The sequence below is a fragment of the Seriola dumerili genome, unplaced genomic scaffold, assembly GCF_002260705.1.
Source record: "Seriola dumerili isolate Sdu_G_001 unplaced genomic scaffold, Sdu_1.0 BDQW01000372.1, whole genome shotgun sequence".
Lineage (NCBI taxonomy): Eukaryota > Metazoa > Chordata > Actinopteri > Carangiformes > Carangidae > Seriola > Seriola dumerili.
In genome coordinates, this window is record NW_019174627.1 from 119,288 (window position 1) to 140,020 (window position 20,733).

The window sequence follows — 20,733 nt, forward strand, 5'->3', positions numbered from 1 at the left end:
TTCAGATTAACTGAAAATTAATTGAAAGATATATTCTAGTCTAATGTAAAATAATATAACTTCTTATTGACATCACCTGTCAATCAGTTATCACAGTTCATTACACATTAAAACACCCAGCTCTTCTTCTCTGTTGTAAATGACAGACGCAAATGAAGAGGCTCAATGGTTTGTTTAAATTAATCAATAAGTTTATCAATACAAATGATACATATCAGTAAAGACAAAACCACTCATCTGGTCTCTCAACAGATATTTACACACAAGAAATAAAAAATCAAAAACTTCAGAGAAGGTTAATTAATGTTCTTTCTCTCAGCTGTTAATCTCTTAACACAGATTCATTATTTTGGTGAAATCAGACGTTTCTAAGACAAAAGAAGAAGAAGTTCAGACGAACATACCGCTCGTCATCAAGATGCAGTTACGCCCGTGACCACTGGGGGGCGACAGTATATGAAATATAAGGGGGGCTTGGACCCTTTAGCTTTGTGGAGCAGGTACGAGTTTACAAACTGGACCAGAGCAAACTTTAGTCGGAGGTTAAAAAACATTGAATATTTGTTTTCAGGTGTTTTCGTTAACATTTTGTTTCATTTCTTCGGCCCGTGTCTTTAATTGTTGTGAAGCTGCTCGGATCCCAGTCCTGCATGGGGGTGTACAGAGGAGGATTAAGGCCACATGTAAAACGTTTTTTATTATTATTATTATTATTTAATCTCAGAATTTTGACTTTTTTCTCAGAATTCTGAGATTGAACAAAAAAAGTTCCCATGTGGCCCTAGTCCTCTCCTGTACACCCCCGTGCAAGACTGTCATTTAAACAATGTACTGACACAAAGACTCTGTCACTGATTTGATATTAATCATAAATGACTCATGGCTAATTAGACTTGATAAAACTGCACCGGCTGAGATGTTTCTGCCCCTGGTGGAGAAACGTCTTTAATTCTCCACATACAAACAGCTGTGAAAAGCTCATTTATCCTGAGCTTCATGGTTCATATGAGGGTCAGAGCCGCCATCATCACAACTGAAGAACATATCAATGTCAAATCTCACCTGCTTGAAGTTCAGGTGAAAATACTCAGGTTAAAAAATAAAACTGGAACAGGAACAAAGTTCAGTTTCTATGAATGTTTGACTCTGACCGTTTGGTTTTAACCTGCTGCTTCACTTTCATCTGCTGACTGACAGTTTCCAGGTCGAAGGTCACAGGATCTTCACCCTCTGTCAACCCCGCTGGTGTTTATCATCCTTCAGTTTGACAAGTCGACGTGACGTTCGCAGGATTTACAGTTTAAGGGCCGAGACACTGAAAACAGCAGTGTGGTCCTCGTACTGCAGTGATGTCATCTACACGCCCCCTGTCTCAGTGTGACATCATCAACAGCGATCTGTCCACGCCGTCCCCGCCTCCGCTCAGCCTTTAACACCACCTGCGCATACACGCACACACACACACGCACACACACACACAGACGTCATCGCCAACGACGACGCAGATGCTCACACAAACTCAACATTTACCTGTGTGTGTCTGTATGTCTCACCCTGTCCAGAGAGTGTGTCGTCAAGGTAACCTGCGTGTGTCTCCAACCATGCCCACCTGTCCTGCTCCAGAGGGCAGGGCTATACCTGGAGCAGCCAATCAGGAACCAAGATTTGACAAGGGATCCCAACAGAAAGTATTTAAAAAATAGTTTTTTTTTTACATTGAAGCTCTGGTACCTTTGGTCCCGCCCCTTCTTCCTGGTGAACAGCTGCAGCACACCCACATGATGCCCCGTCAGCCAATGGGAGAAGGAGAAACACAGGTCACCAAGGCTCCAGGGTGGGACAATTTGGACAGCCAATCGGGCGCCACGGATGCTCCTTTGTCCCACCTTCAGCTGTGGGACAGACAGGTACCGCCCACCTGAGACAAAATTCATCCACATTATCGTTAAAATTCTGTTTTTGTGTCACCATCATTAGTGTTAAGTTTAATTTGGTTTGTTACATGTTCAAAAATTTAATTAAATAATAATAAAAAAAAAACATCAATAAAACCAAAGAAACTTTTGACTTTGAGTTCACAGTGACGTGACACAAAGAGAAGAAGCAGCTGGACTGTCTGCGATGCACTTCACATGATATTCACAACCTTTTATGAAAAATGCTTTTGATTATTTTGATCTGTGGACTCTCACGAACTAAATGAATATAAATAATTGAGGAATGGATAGACAATAAGACTTCACGACTGCTTCAAAGGTAGGGAGTCACCATATTATCAGTCTGCCTTCACCGTAGTTTATTACAGTACAACAGTTACCATGGTCAAAATACATGAAACTAAGACTGTAGGTTAAAAACATTGGATGTTTGTTTGTCACCTGCAGGGTTGAGAGAAGTTTCCCAGTGAAGATCTCCGTCTCTGTCTGACAGCCAATCACACACTCCCTGATCGAAGGTACAGTGAAGCACGCCAGCCTCTACACACACACACACACACACACACACACACGTTAATACACAGCATCAGGGTGGTCACATTTTGAAGACAAACAAACGCTCACTGACCTGGATCGTCTCTGGCATCTTCGGCGGTGTTTCCCAGCTCGATGTCAAACTCCCACACGTGGTTGTTGTGATCGGGATGTCGAGGGACTGCAACACACACACACACACACACATGTTTCATTGCTTGTGAAATGTCAGAAATTGGTCAAAAAAACAAACCCCAAAGCTCAACCTGACATCTACAACTAAGAAATCTTCAGTTCACTTCCATCAACAACTCAGGAAACCAATCAATCAATCAATAATCAATTAATCAACCAATCATTGCAGCCCTAAAGCATGTGTGTGCATCCTCACTGTGCACGTCTCCTCTCTGTTTGTGTGTCACATCCTTGTTGATCCTGTTGTTCAGTGTGGTCAATACCATGGCGATGGTTGTGGGCTGCATTGGGGTTGTCGGGGCAACCGTTGTAGTGGCAGTAGTAATGGTTGTACTAGTGGCAGGATTTGTTGGAGTTGTAGTCTCCAGCTCAGTTGTAGGCAGAGGGGGAGGTTGCGTCGTAGTAACAGGTGTCATTGTACTTGGAATAGTAGTTGAAGTAAGGGGTGTTGTTGTGGTAGTAGCAGTAGGAAGTGTTGTACTTGGAACTGTAGTAGAAGCAGTAGTACTAACAGCTGTAGTAGCAGCAGTGGTAGTAGTAACAGTAGTAGCAGCAGTAGTAGTAGTAGTAGCAAAAGTAGTAGTAGCAGCAGCAGTAGTAGTAGCAGCAGAAGTAGCAATAGCAGCAGCAGTAGTAGTAGTAGCAGTAGTAGCAGCAGAAGTAGTAGTAGTAGTAGCAGTAGTAGCAGCAGCAGTAGAAGCAGCAGAAGTAGTGGTAATAGTAGTAGCAGCAGTAATAGCAGCAGTAGTAGTAGTAGCAGCAGCAGTAGTAGCAGCAGAAGTAGTAGTAGTAGTAGTAATAGTAGTAGCAGCAGCAGCAGTAGTAGTAGCAGCAGAAGTAGTAGTAGTAGTAGTAGTAGTAGTAGCAGTAGCAGCAGTAGTAGTAGCAGCAGAAGTAGTAGTAGTAGCAGTAGGTGTTGGAGTGGTTGTTTCAGTCTTAGTAGCAGCTGTAGAAGAAGCTGGGGTAGTTGCTGCGATGGTTGTCGTGATAACAGGCGGAGTTGTAGTCATAGTAGTAAGAGGAGGAGGAGTAGTAGCAGTGGTGGTGGTGGTGATGGGAGTTGTAGTTCTTGGTCTCTGTGGCTCCAGAGTGACTTTGGGAACAGCTGAGAGAAAACAGACACAAACTCAGTAAACTGTCTGATTTACCGTTAGCTGTTAGCCATTAGCTGTAATGCTGTGGTCTGACTGGCTAAAATACAAACACACACACATGGTGTTGTTACCTTTACAGCTGCCGTCTTTACACCTGCACTTTGGAGAGGATGGGTTCAGAGAGCAGAACGGCCTCGTGTCTTTATCTGGACACAGAAGGAAAGATTATGATGAAATTATTACTTATTTATTGGATGTTGTAAAGCAGCTTTTCTGACAAAGGAAAAGTTTGAGTTTAAAGGAGCTATTTGTTAGTTTTGCTAATGCTACATAGCTAGCATTAGCATTAACAGCTGTTTACTTCCCAGTTGTGCCAAGAGCTTCAGCCATTGTTTCTTTTACAGGACAATAGGTTATAGTACATCCTCTGAGCTTCTGCTTCTTCAGGGAAGACTAGACGCTACAGTGACTCAGTATCAGGAAGTGAGGAGACAGGCCAAAGCTAGCTGGTTAGCATGCTAACTTCGGTAGCAGAAAAGACGTGATAGAAATAAAACAAACTTGTGGAGTTCCTTCCAACTCTGGAGACAGCTGTTGGTGAGTAAATTAAGTTTGATGCTGAACTTTCTTCTAGATTGAAGTTAGCATGCTTACTATCTAGTGCCGTTGTTTCATCATTTTCCGTCATCCATCTGTCTCGACACATATCATAACCTCTGGCTTTGTTAATGCAACCATGGCTGAAGGCCTTGGCAAAACTGGTAAGTAAACAGCTGCTAATGCTAATATTAGCTATGAAGCATTACCAAAAATCCTACATATAGCTCCTTTAAGCTGCATCTTAACATCAAAGTTTAAAGGGCAGATTAATACAAACAAATCCTGCCGCCTCACCAATGCACATGTACCGTCCATTGATGTACGTGAGTTTGAAGCCAAGGTGACATTTACACATGAAGCTCCCAAACGTGTTCACACACTTCCTGTGACGAGGACACACACCGCCGCCCGACACACACTCATCAATGTCTGCAGAGAGCGAGAGAGAGGATCAGTTTCACCTCAGTGCTTCATTAAACAGCAGCACAAACCGACTGACTGACCGACACAGGTGCGTCTATCAGGTCCCAGCCGTAACCCAGGTGATGGGCAGGTGCACTGGACCGCCCCCTTGGACACCTCACAGCCGTACTGACAGTTGGCATGGTAACAGGTTCGAGCGTCTGTAAGAACACAAACACACACACACACACACAAACACACACATGGAAGAAGAAATACATCAGTTCAACAATTTCGATCACAAGTTCAAACCAGCCATAAAAAAACTGTGTGTGTGTGTGTGTGTGTGTGTGTGTGTGTGTGTGTGTGTGTGTGTGTGTGTGTGTGTGTGTGTGTGTGTGTGTGTGAACTCACTCCTGCAGCTGCCGTCTGGCTGCAGTGTGTATCCGTCCAGACAGTAACACTTGTAGCTGCCCGGTATGTTCATGCAGCGATGCTTACAGGGCCGAGGCTTCAGACCACACTCATTTAGATCTGACACACACACACACACACACACACACACACACACACACACACACACACACACACAGAGGGGAAGGGGCAGGTAATCAAATATTAAGCTGAGAGCACATTTTCTCTCTGTTTTCACTCTTCTTGTCGACTTGTGGGATTAACCTTTGACTTTCAGCCCTTTTAGACACAAAGAGCATTTTGTGTGTGTGTGTGTGTGTGTTTTTGTGTGTGTGTGTGTGTGTGTGGTGTTATATTACAGAGTGAATGTGTGAAGGCTCAGTTTGATGCCAGATGTTGTTTTATAGTCAGGATATGACTCATAATGTAGCCTCTAATCAGTAGATTAACACTGTGTGTGAAGGTGGGTGGAGTTCACTTGTCTAAGTTTGGAAACAGCAGTCTGTGTGTGTGTGTGTGTGTGTGTGTGTGTGTGTGTGTTTTGAGGGGTCTTCAGGTAAAACACGCCTTCGCAGCTCAAACAAGCATGACAGGAATGTGTCTCTCACTTTTTTTTAGTCAGAGGCATGATGGGAAATCAAATCTCCGTGAAACTACAGAAAGCTGTGGCTTCTTCGCACACACACACACGCGGTTACCTTGGTTACAGGCCTTGCCGGTGTATCCCGGGTGACATTTGCATCTGTCTGGTCCGACACACTCTCCATGTTTACAGCCCTGCTGACAGTGAGCTACACACACACACACACACACACACACACACACAGATAGGGCTAGCTGTATACACATATGTTTGGAGAGGGTTTAAACGACCCTGAACGAACCCTTTGACCTCATCATCATGTCCCTGTACAGTAACTTTACAGCTGTGATTCTACATGTTTTAACCCATGAATCGTTCCTACATTAGAGCTTGGATTTACTTCCTTGTTTCCAGGCAGCAGCTGGTGTCGGTCGACCATAGCTGCTGCACCACAGGAAGTCATTCAAACTTTACAACCTGTGCTGAGAGTGTCGGACGCTTAGAGTCGATAGATGTCAGCTGACGTTACTCCATGATTGACTATCATTATTATACTACCTGTGCAATTCACTTTCACTTTCAGACAAGAGCAATATTAACGGAAGCTGATTAGGGCCACGTGAAATTGTTGTTGTTTTCTTTTTTAGTTTTTTCACATGTGGCCCTAATCCTCTTCCGTATATTTTATAGTCTTACTTCTTATTCTCTATTCTTTGCTGTTACATTTCCATTCTTGAGGGAGCAACTGTAACGTGACCTAATTTCCCCCTGGGGATCAATAAAGTACTCAGATTCTGATTCTGATTCAGATTCAGTCACTGTCAGTCTGTGGATGATCCAGAGAAACAGGAGATGTTGCTTTGTGAGCTCTGAGCGACAGATACGTCAAAACCTGGAAACAAAGTGAAACTAATGGCTGCCGATCTAGAATCTGATTGGATGTTGGAGAGATATGTAAAACCACTGGTTTGGTCTCAGGGTGTAAATGTTTGTGTTTGTGTTTCCTCACGCCGACAGCGCCCTCGATCCATCTGTCTCCAGCCCCAGCAACACTCCACACTGTTGCCATAGCGACAGAGACCGTTAGACAATGCCGCCTGGTCCGCCCAGCTGCAAGCACACAATTACAAATATATATAATTCACATTTTACACACGTCACATCATATTCACGCATGGACGGCAAACACGGAGAAACAACCGGGGACGTAGAAATCTGATCTGAGAGTTTCTCCACGGCTGCAGTGAAGAGACTGTTCAGTCTGCGGCGTCTGTTCTAGTTCAGACCGGCTGAAGTGTGTCTATACGTCCTCCACATCTCCTGTTTCCACACGCCTGTCTGAACATGAATTATATCAGCAGCAGAAGGAGAGGGCAGGATACTTGTCTTCTCTCCACTCCCCCTACATACTTTCTCTCCCTCCCCTCACACTCTCCACCACCTCTCAGTTTCTGTGAATCATTATTTCTTCTTTGCTTTCTTCTTTCATGTTTAACTCACACAGCCTCGATTTTCTTCTCTTCCTGTCTCCAGTTAAATTTCAGTTTCAGTTTCAAAGCAATTTCTGTATGAATGAATGAATGAATCAATGAGCCCATGAACATTAATTATTCATCCATCTCTCCCCTTTTTTTGTCTTTTACTACTCAGAGAATTATGTTTGATTTTTTTTGACTTTGTTCAGAATAGGAACTGTGTGCAGGAGTCTCCCTCTGAGCCACAACCAGTCAGGTTAATGAGTCAAATGTAAAATAGAATCAGTAACAGCAGTTAGTCAGAAAAAAAGTATATACAATAGATGTAAAACAGCACAATGCAGTTGGTGTAAAAATCACTTTCTGGTATCACAAACAAACTGTTTGTAATGGTTAATATCAGATATTTATTGGTCTCTTTTGTTTGTGTGTACCTTAAAGGCACCACATATGAAATGTGTTATTATTGGTATTTTTATTAAGGATAATTCTCATAATAAGGATACAATCACTACAATCAAAACTTATTTTCAAAAAAACTTACAGGAAAACATTTTTAAAGGAAGAAACATTTATAAAATCAGAATTAATTTAGCATACACAACCTCAGACACAGTGAAAACACTGATGTCTGTTGACCTGTTCATTCAGAAATGGTAAAACAAAAAGATAAATTACCGACCTCTCATAATCCAAGAGCTGACCCTGGCTCCATATACAGAACCAGGACAGCAGAACCAGGCTGACCCGGGTCAACATCTTCCTCCTTTAACCCGGGACACAAACACAGTCCACTCTGGTCCTAGTCCTGGTCCCTGTCCGGTTCTGGACAAAAGCACAAGCTAATATCCACCTTTGGCAGCGGTTTGAAACCTCATCTCAGCACGACGTCACGGAGCCGGTGCAAACGTCAAAATGTCGTTAAAAGTGAAGCAACAGGTGAAATATAAGAACGGAGTAGCTAAAAAAAAATTGATTTAAAATGTTGGAAACATATAATTAAATTAGCGTTGAGGTGAAAATGGCCGTTAAATCCTTCTCCTTTGATGTTGAAATCGGTAAATGTCAAACGAACCCAAGTTTTCTGTCGTTAAAAACAAGCGGTAATTAAGATAAAGTTGTTACGGAGTTGAAAAAATCTTGTTTAATTCTTCGGTTCGTGTACCGAAGCGTCGCGCGCGTTCGAATGTTCCGAGAACGTTGAGTGAATTGTTAAAAAGTGAGTCCTCGTGCACTCTGCGACTGGTGGCTGGAGCTCTAACGGTTGGTGTCGCGTGCCGGTAGAACCAGACAAACCCGGGGGGGGGGGGGGGTGAGAGAGAGTGGGAGAGACGAGAGGAAGTTTGTTGTGAGATTTAAACAAACACAGATTTCTTTTTCATCTTCACACACAAACTCTGTTGTGACTCAAACACAGATGGACCGTTGGCGTGTGTGACTGTGTGTTTGCATTCGTGTTGACTGTAAACAGCTTGAGCTCATTTGTCACGAAATTATTCTTACAAATGAAGCTAACAACATTTAACCTGTCTGTCTGTCTGTCTGTCTGTCTGTCTGTCTGTCTGTCTGTCTGTCTGTCTGTGTTTCCGTTACACTTGTAGCTGACATTCCTGGCTGACATCTTCACTGTAAAACGTCCCTATGTGTCATGACATCATGTTTATGTAAAGGCCCGAGGACACAAACTTAATGGAGGAGGAAGTCAGTGCAACCCACCGACGTCATGTTCACACAGCTCAGGAGTAGTAGCAGTGGAACAAGAGAACCAGTGAAAATCTGCAGGTGAAGAATCAGTGGTGAGAGGTTTTACTGAAATAAAAGTAGCAATGACAATGTAAAAATACAAAGTCCTGCATTTAAAACCCAACTCAGGTAAAAGTACACGAGTATTATCAGCAAAATGTACTTAAATGAAGTTTTTCTAGTAACTTTTTTTTGTGTGTGAAATAAAGTCAAATATATTGACCTCTTCTGTCCTCGAACTGTTATTTAAATTAAACCATGTGAGACGTATCAAAAAGAAATTTCCCTTTTGTGGAAATGCTAACAACTCAAAAACACCTGAGACACGGCAAAAGACCCCGACCCGACACAATTTTATTGTAAAATCTAAATTTATAGGGAATTTGTAAGAAATTTGTAATTAGCTACAGCTGTGCCATAAAAAGAACAGAGAGCAGCTTACTAAGTTAAGTTCCACTACTGATAGTGGTATTAATAGTGGTAGTATTAAAGGTCCCATCTAGTGTAAAGGTCTGTGTCCATGTGTAGTGTGATTATAGATCAGCTCTAGCTTCTATATTAATACTGTGAAAGTATCAAAGCCTCAGTCCACATAGAAATGCACACAGCCTGTATTCAGAAACGGAGCCTTAAAACCAGCCGTCAGGACTTCTGGAACTTTGTGATGTCACAACAAAGCAGTCACCAAGCCCCGCCCACCTGGACTCACCATCCAAACCTTGAAGGATTTGGTTTCTCTGAGTGTTTTACCTGAAATCTGCTTTATTTTTATTGGACCACTCAGAAAACAGAGCCCTCCTCTCTTCTGATTGGCTCACCGACCTGTTGTTACTAGAGCTCCAGAGAGAAGCCTGAGAGAGGAGATGTAAAACTACACTGAGATGGTTTTTGGTTCTTAAAACCACAAATATATCTTCTTATGGATCAACACTTCAAATAAAACACAGAAGAAGAAGGAAATATGGAGCTTTAAAAGTACAGAGGTCAGTGCAGTAACAGCTTCCTCCAGCTTCCTCCACCAGAGGGCAGCGAATATTGGAGCTTTAAAAGTACAGAGGTCCGTGCAGTAACAGCTTCCTCCACCAGAGGGCAGCGAATATTACAATCAGCTCCATGTTGAAGACTGTGTGACAGGTTTGAGCAGCAGGGTGCAAATGTCTAGATTCATCTCTCTCTCTCTCTTCAGTCTGTCCTACCTAACTCGACCACCCACACCTCTCTCCTACTGCGCTGCTCATCACTCAGTCTGGATTCAACAGCTCAGACGCATCAGATGTCCCCGACCCCCCGTCTACCTGTCTGCCTACCGGTCTGTTTACCTGTCTGTCCTTCAACAACAACATGAAGAAACAACAGAGACTTTGGTTTCTGGTCTGGGTGAGAAATCAAACATCTGCTTTTACCTCTAAATTTATTAATGAGAAAGGAAGTGGATTTATTGAGATCCTAACTGTAAGATTATGTAACAAGTGAAGGTTTGAGCTGAAGTTTATTTTTATTTTATGTTTAAATTCATGAGAATTGATTAAGGAAAACAATTGTAACTATTTATTATTTGGAACACTGATGCAGAATATGCCTGGAGTGCATTTTAATTTGAAGGTGTGGCTCTAAAATGAGTTTCTGGTGGTTTTCTGCCAGATCATTACTAACACAAAATTATAAAAAAAAATATTTTAAGTTGTAGAGAAGAAAATGCAGCAAGATAGGTTGTGATTTTATATACAATACTGAGGAGAAAAATTAGTGCAGCAACAGATGTTTTTATTAAATTAATTTAATTTTTATGAATCCATATGAATTCAGATGTTTGTTTTTTAATGAAATGCTTTCTCTTATTTTTGTGTGCTCTAAAACAATTAATATAATTTAAAATAATAAAAATAAAATGCTTCTTTACTGGCTAAAAATCTTTAGTATATTATCGTTTATGTCTAATTTTGTCATTATGTGTTGGACAAATCTTCTCTTTTGTTCTCTGCTTTAAATCTGTGAGCCAAATTAATGTTTTTATATCACGTTGACTGCCTGTTTTTCCTTATTTATCCTTAAACACAGCAGCCCAGGTGTTTCTGAGGATGTGGTTGTGGAGGATCTGGTTACTGGATTATTTGTGTGTCTTGTTCTTTCCAGGTGTGTGTTTGCTTTATTGGTCCGACATGTTGTTGGCACGACTTGGACAACAGAGAGTACGACTGCTGGCCTCTTGACGGACCCAACGATAGCAACATGATCGAATGTGGAGGTGAGAAACTGATAACAGTCTGTGTTCAGTTTTATTGTGCACTCAGACTTGTGATTTGTGGCTGGGATGTTTCATTATCAGCCTAATGAGACAAAGCAGGCTGGGAACGTGAAGAGCAGCCTGAAGTTATCTTTAAATCTTTGGTATTTCTCTGTAACATTAAACATTCATGACTTATTAAGCAAAAATCAAAGTTTATTCAATTTAACAGTCAAAAACTTGACTCTGCTTCAGTCGGTGTGATTTTGATCAGATTTGATTGACAGGAATCAAACAATTTTTAGGGCCTTTAAGGTTGAAAAAGTTACGTTTAGTAATATAACCTGTAGAAATTCAGCCTGTAAACAAAAAGACGAACTGATGTACGACTCCAAATCCAGAAAAAGCAGAGCAGCTGGAAAATGTGAAATATAAACATTTAATGAAACGTTAACATTAAAAAAATGTTGTAAGTTTTATTTTATCTTATATTTGTTTTTTTTCGTTGTTGGTTTAAACTGACTTGCAGGAAGTACTGTACGACACTGAAACACAGTATCTGGATAATGACCTCATCACAGTTTTTTAGCTTTTCTGTTTTCCCCACTCCGTCCACATGGTGATCAGATCTAAATATGCAAATTAAGTGGGCGTGGCTGCTTTGGTCTGTCTGTTGATTGTGTCGTCCAGGTCTGGAGATGGCCTGGGTGGTCCGTCCTCCTGAGGCCGTGAAGAGCGGCGAGGTGTTCAGCGTCACGTACTCGGTAACGGCCCAGGATTTTTTCTACCAGTGGGCCGTCGAAAACCACATCTTCACACACAGGTTAGTTTTAGCTTGAGTTCAGACTGGACCTACACATTCTACTGGACTCTAAACTGGTTCTTATCCCGATCCGAACTGGTCTGGCGGGTTTATGTGTTTAGCTCCATAGTAAACGCCGAAGCAGCTCGGAGGTTCTGCGAACATCACGACTGTCCGTCCAACTGGAAAGATGCAGACGGAGAAAACTGCTGCATTCATCATGCTAACATCCACTCCTGTCCACTGGGATACATGGTACAAACTTACAGAGTTTCATTTATTTAAATTCTTCTTCAAAATATGATAATATAAGTATTTAATTTTAATTAGCAGGTATTCATTTAAACTCACTTTCAGACATCGGAGAGCATCTGCGGCCCCTGGATTCCTGACGATGGAAAAATCTTCACACACACCATCTCTACGTCCGGCAAGATGACCCAGACCAACTGGACTGCCAAGGTAAATTCATTTTATCTGTATCTTAGTATGGACGAGTTTATTGCCGCTCAATCTGACAGCCAGAGAGCAAGGGGGATATGGTTTGCCTGAAAAGGAGCCACAGTGACAGTGATATGGAGAGTACTGATACGATTGGGGTTTTGCGCTGCGGATTTTGTCTCCAAACTCTGTCAAGGCGTTGCCAGAAAATACTAATCTTAAAGATTCTGATTAACTTTTCTAGATAGAGAATAATGGATTAATCAATCATCAACACTGATGCCAATTAATAAGACAGTGCTCTTCATTAAACTTCCTACAGATTGCTCAACTTAAGCTTTTGTAGGGAAACACTCTAAAATTCAACTCCACCCATATGGCTTTGGTTACTTTGGTAAATTCAGGACCTGGTAATTGAGAACCTGCTAAACTCATTGCTCCATCTTGCAGGTGGTTTTGCTCCATGCTGGTTTAACCTCGCTCATCGCTCACATACGAGTTGGTCGCATGCAGGTTGCTCTGGAGGCCAAGAGCACTGTGCTGCCCGCTGTAGGTAGGTTATACCTGTGTATGTTGGTGTGGTGAAGGTCCTCGGTGACAGAGACTTCAGTGACCGCCGATGGTTGTATTTCCTTAATTACTTTGTTTCAGAGTCTCTGCTTCAAACATAGTGTTGACATTAATGATAAAGAAGTAACTACTTAGTCCTCTTTTCTCCTCTGTAAGTTTGTGGTGATGGTGTCTGTGAGGAGGCGGAGCTTTGTTCCACCTGTCCAGCCGACTGTGGTGAATGCCCTATGACCCCAGCCACCAAGCTGGCCATCGGCCTGCCGCTCAGCCTGCTCTGCCTCTGCTTCATACTGACTGCTGTGGTAAGGATTCACTCGACACAACTCACAGTAACCCACCAAATACTCAATATCAATCAATAAATAATCAGAGAATCTGTCCTGTGTAGTGGCTGCGGTACCAGAAACAGAAGCTGTTGTGGGACGAGAGTTGGCTCATCGACTTCTCTACAATAAAACAAGGTACTGTAACGATCCAGATCAAACCGGTTTGAACTTCTTGGAACTAGTTTCTTCAGATCTAAATCGGTCAGTTGTGAGGGACATCGGTAAAACTGATGAATTGAGGTCTGAGACTTTTGAAACTCATCTGAAGTTTCATTTTGTTGAATCTTCGTTAGAGTTGATGGAAGTAAATAGACCTTAAATTGAAGTTATTTCGTCAAAATACAATCCCAAAGGTCAAGAATTAAGTTTCATGGAGGGAAGGAATCAAACTCAAGCTTTAGTTTTCTTCTTGACATTGGCAACTTGGACCAGGTTGTTCCAAATGAATTCATAATGCTGTTAAAAAAACATTTGTTGTTTATTGCTTTCTATAGATCAGGAAGCTCGGATGACCATGGGCAGTATAATGAGTGTACCAGTGGGAAACAGTGACAGTAACACCAGCTGTATAACTGCTCTCAGCTCATGTACGGGACAACCGGGAAACCGAAAAATACTGTTCACCTGCACCGGGATATAGTATGTTTGACTTCCTGTCTGTCCATTTAAACTCTATTTTTAACACTATGTGTCTATATAATGTTTAATACAAAATGTATAGTTTTGGGCATGTTATGTATTTACTAGAGATTCAACAGCAGAGAAATATGTGTTTGAGTATGAGGGGAAAGAGAGGCAACAAAGATCTCAAACTGGGGCATGATAGGGACTGATACCTCCTGGTCAGCAGGGAAAGTCTACAATGTTGATGGAGACGACTGGTTGGCGGATGTTTGGAAATATTAAAAGTAATTTCCCTCTTCAGTGACGGCAGGACAGTGGCCATCAAGAGGATTCATACAAAGACTTTCTCTCTGTCCAAAACCATCAGACAGGAAGTCAAACAAGTCAGGTAAGACGCTCATCATCCTTCTCCATTTAATAAAACCCTGTCATATTGCTCATCTGGTATTTCGGCTCTATTTTGTCTCGCTCTGACTTCAGGGAACTCGATCACCCCAACCTCTGTAAGTTTATAGGTGGGTGTGTTGAGGCTCCAAACGTTGCCATAGTGACAGAGTACTGCCCAAAAGGAAGCCTGAACGACGTTCTTCTCAATGACGAGATCCCTCTCAACTGGGGCTTCAGGTAAACTCTCAAACAGAAGGATGAGGATTCGGACTAAAAACAAAGAATTGAAATAGAAACACACCAGTTAACTGGGGTGATAAAAATAAACGATCTCCAGTTTAAGACATTCTGTGTTTGTCTGCCAGGTTTTCCTTCGCCACAGACATCGCCAGAGGAATGTCGTACCTCCACCAACACAGGATCTGTCACGGTCGACTCAAGTCTCTGAACTGTGTCTTAGATGACCGCTGGGTTTGTAAAATAACAGGTAATAACAAGGCTCCTAATTTTAGCTTTCATTTTCAAAATAGAAAATCTGAGAATTTACCTGATGAACAGATGAGAAAAGGCTAAAATACAAACAATATAAAAATCCAGATAAAATTGGATTTTAGAAGAACTATTTTTATGGTTAACAAAGTCATTAAAAAGTGTATTGCTTTGTTTTTACTTAATTTGTGGATCTCCAGTGCATAGTCAGTAGATCTGTTCAAACCGATCTGCCACTATTTTTTTATTAAATCTTGGTATTTTTGGTGAAAATTACAAAAAAATCAAAAACTATTTATAAGATGTATTACCAGTAAACCTTCAGCTTTAAGATGTTTTTCTCACTTTTTGAGCGCGGTTGCTACTGGATCCCATTGACTTCAGTATATTTGAGCTAAACAATGCTAACCTTGCCATTAAAACTACTCACAAAAACAAAGGACAAGCGCCTCTGAGATTGTTTGACCTACTGCGTAAAATTCCACAGACATTAAGGGCTGTTCTCTCTTATATCTACAATGTCATGTCATGATTTGAAAGTTTTGTTTTCTGGTTTTGATTGACATGTGGTCTGTCCTGTCAGATTATGGTCTGAGGATGTATCGCAGGGATGACGGGGCGGAGCCTCTTTCCACCTATCAGCAGAGACTCTTGGAGGTGTACATGCCGCCAGAGTTTCATAACTCCAGCATGGAGCCGACACTGGCTGGAGACGTGTTTAGGTATCACACATTAACTTGTTTTTGCCACTTCGGAGGACTATGCATTCACCTACAGTACATGAATTCCCTCCGACCTTGACCATGACCATGACCTGCCGAACTCCAGCCTTTACTGTAACCTTACCTAAACCGAAAACCAAGTATTAAAATCTCAAATACACTAAAATGTAATGCCTTACCTTGTGGGTACGTGTTTTATGGCCACAATGTGATGTAATACAAATATACACTCATCACCCTCTGTTTGTTTTCCCAGTTATTCCATCATTCTGCTGGAGATAGCCACTCGCAGCGACCCCGTCCCCGTAAGTCACAATCTGATTGGTTCACTAGCTGATCCCTCCACTGTAAGTCTGATGATGCGTTCATGTTTTTTGAATATATAAATAAATACTTTTCAGGCAGAGGAGTCTAATCTGGAGTGTGCCTGGTGTCCTCCTCTACCTGAACTGATCTCCAGTAAAGCTGACAACACCTGCCCATGTCCTGCTGACTACGTAGAGGTGTGTACACACTGTCTAATCTGCTTGTGCAATGTTTTAATGTTTACAGAATTGCACTAACCTGCATGAAAGATGCCATACAAATAATATTTGACTGACTGATTGATTGATGGATGATACAATGGTGTAAATTATATTTCTATAATTTGTTTGTATGCTAATTTGTTAGCTAGCATGATGAATGATTTTTGTGGGGGGTGACGTGTAAAACATGATTGGTTGTGAGATGACATAGTTTCTGCTTGGAAAACATTATCAGATTTCTGAAACCCTTCATCCTCTCCTTAAAGTATTTTTCATGGTGTTAAGACAACGTTATTTAGAAATAAAAACTTATTGAAACAACAAAATCTAATTTAGTCCAAAGGGAAACTCAAATTTATAAGAAAGAAATCTCGCCCTTACCTTTTCTGCTGCCTTTTGTCCTGTGTATGTGTCCTTAGCTGATTCGACGATGCCGCTCTCATAACCCCGCCCACCGACCCACCTTTGAACAAATCAGGAAGTTTGTTCACCGAATCAACCCCGTCAAAGTCAGCCCGGTGGACATGATGATGAACCTGGTAATTACCTGCGGATATGGGGTTCATGACACACATTGTATCGTGTTGTATTATGGATGTGTAGTTAAAATCACAGCTCACTGTAACATGCAGGTGCAACTCTCCGTTTCAGATGGAGAAGTACAGTAAACATCTGGAGGTGTTGGTGGCCGAGCGGACTCAAGACCTGATGCATGAGAAACAGAAAACTGACAGGCTGCTGTACAGTACGACACACACACCTGTCCATTATGATAGTTTGGTTACTAATGTGATTCATTTCTGTCCAACTCTGAAGTAAAACTGGCAACACAAAATGATTTATCCAAGAGTCATCTGTATGCAGACGATACAGTTATCTATACTGTTAACCAATCTCCAACCTGTGTTCCACAAACTGCAGTTATGATTTCACCAATTAAAATTAACCATGAATGCATCACATTAAGAGCATTTCCTTAAACCTGTTTTTGTGCAATTTTTTTGGGGTTCCCATTCTGGGAAAAGTGTTTCCAACTTTTGACTAGTACTGTATATATCGCCATTTGACCAGAACTCTCATGTAAAAGACATTGTGTATCTCAAGATATTTCCAGGTTAAATGAAGGTTAACTAAAATAAAATAAAAATATTTGCATGTTTGTGTTGCAGGTATGCTTCCTAAGCAGGTAGCTGATGACCTGCGCCAGGGGAAACCGTTGCAGGCTCAGAGTTACGTCAGTGCCACCGTCTTCTTCAGGTAGAGGCAGAGAGAACTAACAACTGTCCGACTGACAGATCAAAAGTTTAGTGGTAGTCGTGATCTGCCAGTTTCAAAGAAGATACATAGTCCCAGGAATGTTGGTGGTACTTTTACTTCAATAAAGGTTCTGAATACTCCACGTGTGTGCAGTGATATCGTGGGCTTCACCCAGCTGTCGAGTACCAGCACTCCCTACCAGGTTGTGGATTTCCTTAACAAACTCTACACGACATTTGATGACATCATCGACAACTATGACGTCTACAAGGTGGAAACCATCGGAGATGCCTGTGAGTTCCCTCAGTGTATTCCCTAACCCCTTAACCTAACCTAAGTCTAACCTAAACCCAAAAACCAAGTATTAAACCTCAGACAGCAGTCTCCAAAAACTAAAACAATCACCTCTCTATAACAAAAACAGATTTGTTGTTGTATCATTGTGTACGTGTGGTTGTGTAGACATGGTGGTGTCCGGCGTTCCCCAGGAAAATGGGATCCTCCACGCCTCAGAGATCGCCAGCATGGCTCTGGACCTGGTGGGAGTCTGTCGCACCTTCAGGATCCCTCACAAACCCAACATGCAGCTGCAGATACGAGCCGGGATACACTCCGGTACTCGCAGAGGCTGTCGGAAACTTTTTACAAATCTAAATAATATTATATTATTTAATCTATTTTGCTTCTTTATTAATCTCTCTCTCTCTCTCTCGGTCCTTAGGTCCGGTGGTTGCAGGTGTTGTAGGGACGAAGATGCCTCGTTACTGTCTGTTCGGGGACACCGTTAACACAGCGTCTAGGATGGAGTCCACCAGCCTGGGTAACTGGGTGACCAGTGGTTGTGGAGGACGCCTTAAGTGCTTTTATTCTTTCTCCTCATGACTTAACGTTTACTGTGACAGATAAATGATTTCAAACAAGACTAAACTCATTATCTTTTCATAGAAATTAACTGAAACTAATGGTAGAAATGTAAAAACCTGCCATTTCCAAAACTTAGTCGGTGTCTTTGCAGCCCTGAAGATCCAGTGCAGCTCCAGTGCATTTTACCTGCTGGAGGAGATCGGCGGCTATGTGCTGGAGTGCAGAGGAATGCTGCAGGTCAAAGTGAGCCTCCTGCTCCCATCAGCTCTGTCCAACCACTGGGAGCACTGGGAGCTGCCTGGTAACACTCTGTCTCTGTCTTGTCTCTACCAGGGGAAAGGCGACATGGTGACTTACTGGTTGGCGGGGAAGAAGGTGTCTCTGGTCGCCAGGGACGTCAGCCCGGACACCAAGACGACCAAGCACGTCACCATGGAGACGGAGAAAGAGATGGAGAAAGAGCGGGAGCTGTATTCGTCCATGCCGGGGTTTCTGAACGACGATCTGCTCCTGGATCCGGCCTGACCCCCAAACTCTTGAGTTCATCATTTGATTAGTTCTCTTCAGTCGTCATCCGTGTTTCTTCACATGTTGAAACGTTTGTATAATGTGTTATATGTTGTTGTATGTTGTTATATGTTGTTACATGTATCTGTCTATTATCTGTGATTAATCCACTGAACATCAGACTCTTGAACACGTCATCTTAACAACACATCATCATAATCGACAAAGATACTTTCAGTCTAATGTATAAAGAAAGAAACAGTTTCTACGCAGTTGTTTCACATTAAAAGCCTATCACAGTCCATCACTTTAATGGTAGGGTTTTAATGTGAAACATCCCCAGGAAGTAGTTAGTTTCACTGATGGTTCCTTAAAAGGTTCTAAGAGGAAACATGAACGAAGGGATGAACCGGGTCTTAATGAAAAAACACCAGAGAACTGGTCTAAAAATCTCTGCTGGACTAAAGACTGGAGACTAAAGACTAAAGATTAGAAACTACAGACTAAAGACTAAAGACTAGAAACTGGAAACTAGAGACTAAAGACTGGAGACTGGAGACCAGAGACTATAAACTGCACAAAAACAAATGTATAAAACCATATATTGTTGTTCTTGTGTGGATTTATGTTGTGTCATGTTTGCAATAAACAGCTGAGTAAACACAGTCCGTGTCTGTACATCATTAAAACTGATCATTAAAGCTTCTCTGTGAGTTATTTTAATATCATTACATCTGAAGTTCGTCAGTTTCTAAAAGTCTATAATAATTCTGAAATACTAATTAACAAACTAAAGAAAATAGAACCAATGTGAAAAGATTTTAAATCATCGACGGGTTTTACTTTGGAGGGGTTTGGACTCATGACCTCAGAATTATTAATAATAAATATAATAAACTGTAAAACAGCCTCCGTTCATCAGTTTGATGGTTCTGGTTGGTTTCGTTAGCTCATTAGCATCTCTGCTGCTGGCATGGACGCACTGTATAAATATTCATGTGACAGTGTTGAGCAGATGGACGACTTGAAGAGACAGAGATGAGAAGGGGGGGGTGGCTTTGTTTACCTGTTAGCAGCCAAGATGGCCGACATGACAACAGACAGACGAAGAGGAGGAGACCTGAGAGAGGAGGAGGAGGATGATGACATGAGGAGGTGATGTGGAACTTAGATGATCTGAGTTTTCTTACTAACCGAAGATGAGTTCTCAGATTTTCTCGAAAAAACATGAAACAAACATTTTAAATTCATTATTTTGTTCCCTGCTCATACAAAGACTGAGATATGGAAGGAAAGACAATGAACACCTGATTATGAACTTTTACATCTACTAAATTGTTTTTATTGCCCAGATGTTTAAACCTATCACCAATGATCAATGACTGAATTTGAAGTTCATCAGCTGAGAACCTCCCCTCCAGCTTTTAGTCCAGAAGCTACAATTTCAAACCACATGAATTCAGATCTCTAAAATCAGACTTTTTATCTCAACATATTTAGACAGGAGAACACTGCAGTGTGTGTGTGTGTGTGTGTTTTACATGGTCTCATCTGCATGAGAGCTCCACAGCTGCAAAAGGCAGCTCTCCCCCACACACACACACACACACACACACACACACACACACACACACACACACACACACACACATTTGCAGTTTGGACGCCATTTCTATAACTACAAAACATTTTCAAATACATTAGACGTTAACATCATAAACAAACAAACAAACAATCTTTAATAACAAATCCAAACAGATGGATTCTGTATTTTTAGTTCGACTGTCAGCACCAGTCAGACGTCAAGCAGGAAACATGTTGTATTTCATTAGGACTCAAACCACAACATTCAGGTTAAATCAGAAGTTTCTGTTCAACTTTTTCCCACAATTTTCTGAACCATCCCGGATTGTTTTTATCTGCAGACCCCTCCCACCCTGAAAAGAAGAGGCCCCCGGGGCCCCGAACACAGCGAGAGGACACAGAAGAAGAAGCACGGACGACAGCCTGGTTTTT

General features: G+C 41.7%; 2 protein-coding genes across 2 annotated transcripts; one reads left to right on the plus strand and one right to left on the minus strand.

The window, feature by feature from the left end:
- Positions 1 to 223: 223 nt before the first annotated feature.
- LOC111233147 (nephronectin-like) lies at positions 224 to 8,471 on the minus strand. Its single transcript, XM_022760904.1, has 14 exons — positions 7,917 to 8,471; positions 6,769 to 6,869; positions 5,875 to 5,967; positions 5,177 to 5,296; positions 4,864 to 4,983; positions 4,655 to 4,789; positions 3,892 to 3,966; positions 3,506 to 3,771; positions 2,863 to 3,226; positions 2,566 to 2,652; positions 2,379 to 2,477; positions 1,732 to 1,918; positions 1,554 to 1,638; positions 224 to 1,439 (listed from the first exon to the last, which is right to left on the minus strand). Exons 1-14 carry the CDS (start codon positions 7,991 to 7,993, stop codon positions 1,353 to 1,355), a joined length of 1,896 nt encoding a protein of 631 aa, XP_022616625.1. The 5' UTR covers positions 7,994 to 8,471; the 3' UTR covers positions 224 to 1,352.
- A 1,847-nt stretch (positions 8,472 to 10,318) lies between these two features.
- LOC111233148 (atrial natriuretic peptide receptor 1-like) lies at positions 10,319 to 18,735 on the plus strand. The gene is made up of 23 exons (XM_022760905.1): positions 10,319 to 10,354; positions 11,111 to 11,222; positions 11,892 to 12,024; positions 12,126 to 12,258; positions 12,361 to 12,465; positions 12,895 to 12,997; positions 13,171 to 13,316; positions 13,403 to 13,475; positions 13,835 to 13,979; positions 14,266 to 14,352; positions 14,445 to 14,588; positions 14,717 to 14,838; positions 15,424 to 15,562; positions 15,819 to 15,867; positions 15,964 to 16,065; positions 16,509 to 16,628; positions 16,741 to 16,834; positions 17,259 to 17,346; positions 17,500 to 17,639; positions 17,809 to 17,961; positions 18,068 to 18,166; positions 18,362 to 18,453; positions 18,544 to 18,735. Exons 1-23 carry the CDS (start codon positions 10,319 to 10,321, stop codon positions 18,733 to 18,735), a joined length of 2,607 nt encoding a protein of 868 aa, XP_022616626.1.
- Positions 18,736 to 20,733: the final 1,998 nt, after the last annotated feature.

What these genes read in the sequence shown, in the direction of transcription:
- LOC111233148 (XM_022760905.1), top strand. Translation starts at nt 10,319, where the DNA reads ATGAAGAAACAACAGAGACTTTGGTTTCTGGTCTGG. An exon ending in GGAAACCATCGGAGATGCCT is followed by an intron (nt 17,640 to 17,808) that starts GTGAGTTCCCTC and finishes GTGGTTGTGTAG; the next exon opens with ACATGGTGGTGTCCGGCGTT. An exon ending in GAGGAATGCTGCAGGTCAAA is followed by an intron (nt 18,454 to 18,543) that starts GTGAGCCTCCTG and finishes TGTCTCTACCAG; the next exon opens with GGGAAAGGCGACATGGTGAC.
- LOC111233147 (XM_022760904.1), bottom strand. Translation starts at nt 7,993, where the DNA reads ATGTTGACCCGGGTCAGCCTGGTTCTGCTGTCCTGGTTCTGTATATGG. An exon ending in GCCAGACGGCAGCTGCAGGA is followed by an intron (nt 4,984 to 5,176) that starts GTGAGTTCACAC and finishes GTGTTCTTACAG; the next exon opens with ACGCTCGAACCTGTTACCAT. An exon ending in CTACTACTACTACTACTACT is followed by an intron (nt 3,227 to 3,505) that starts ACTTCTGCTGCT and finishes GCTACTACTACT; the next exon opens with ACTACTGCTGCTACTACTGT.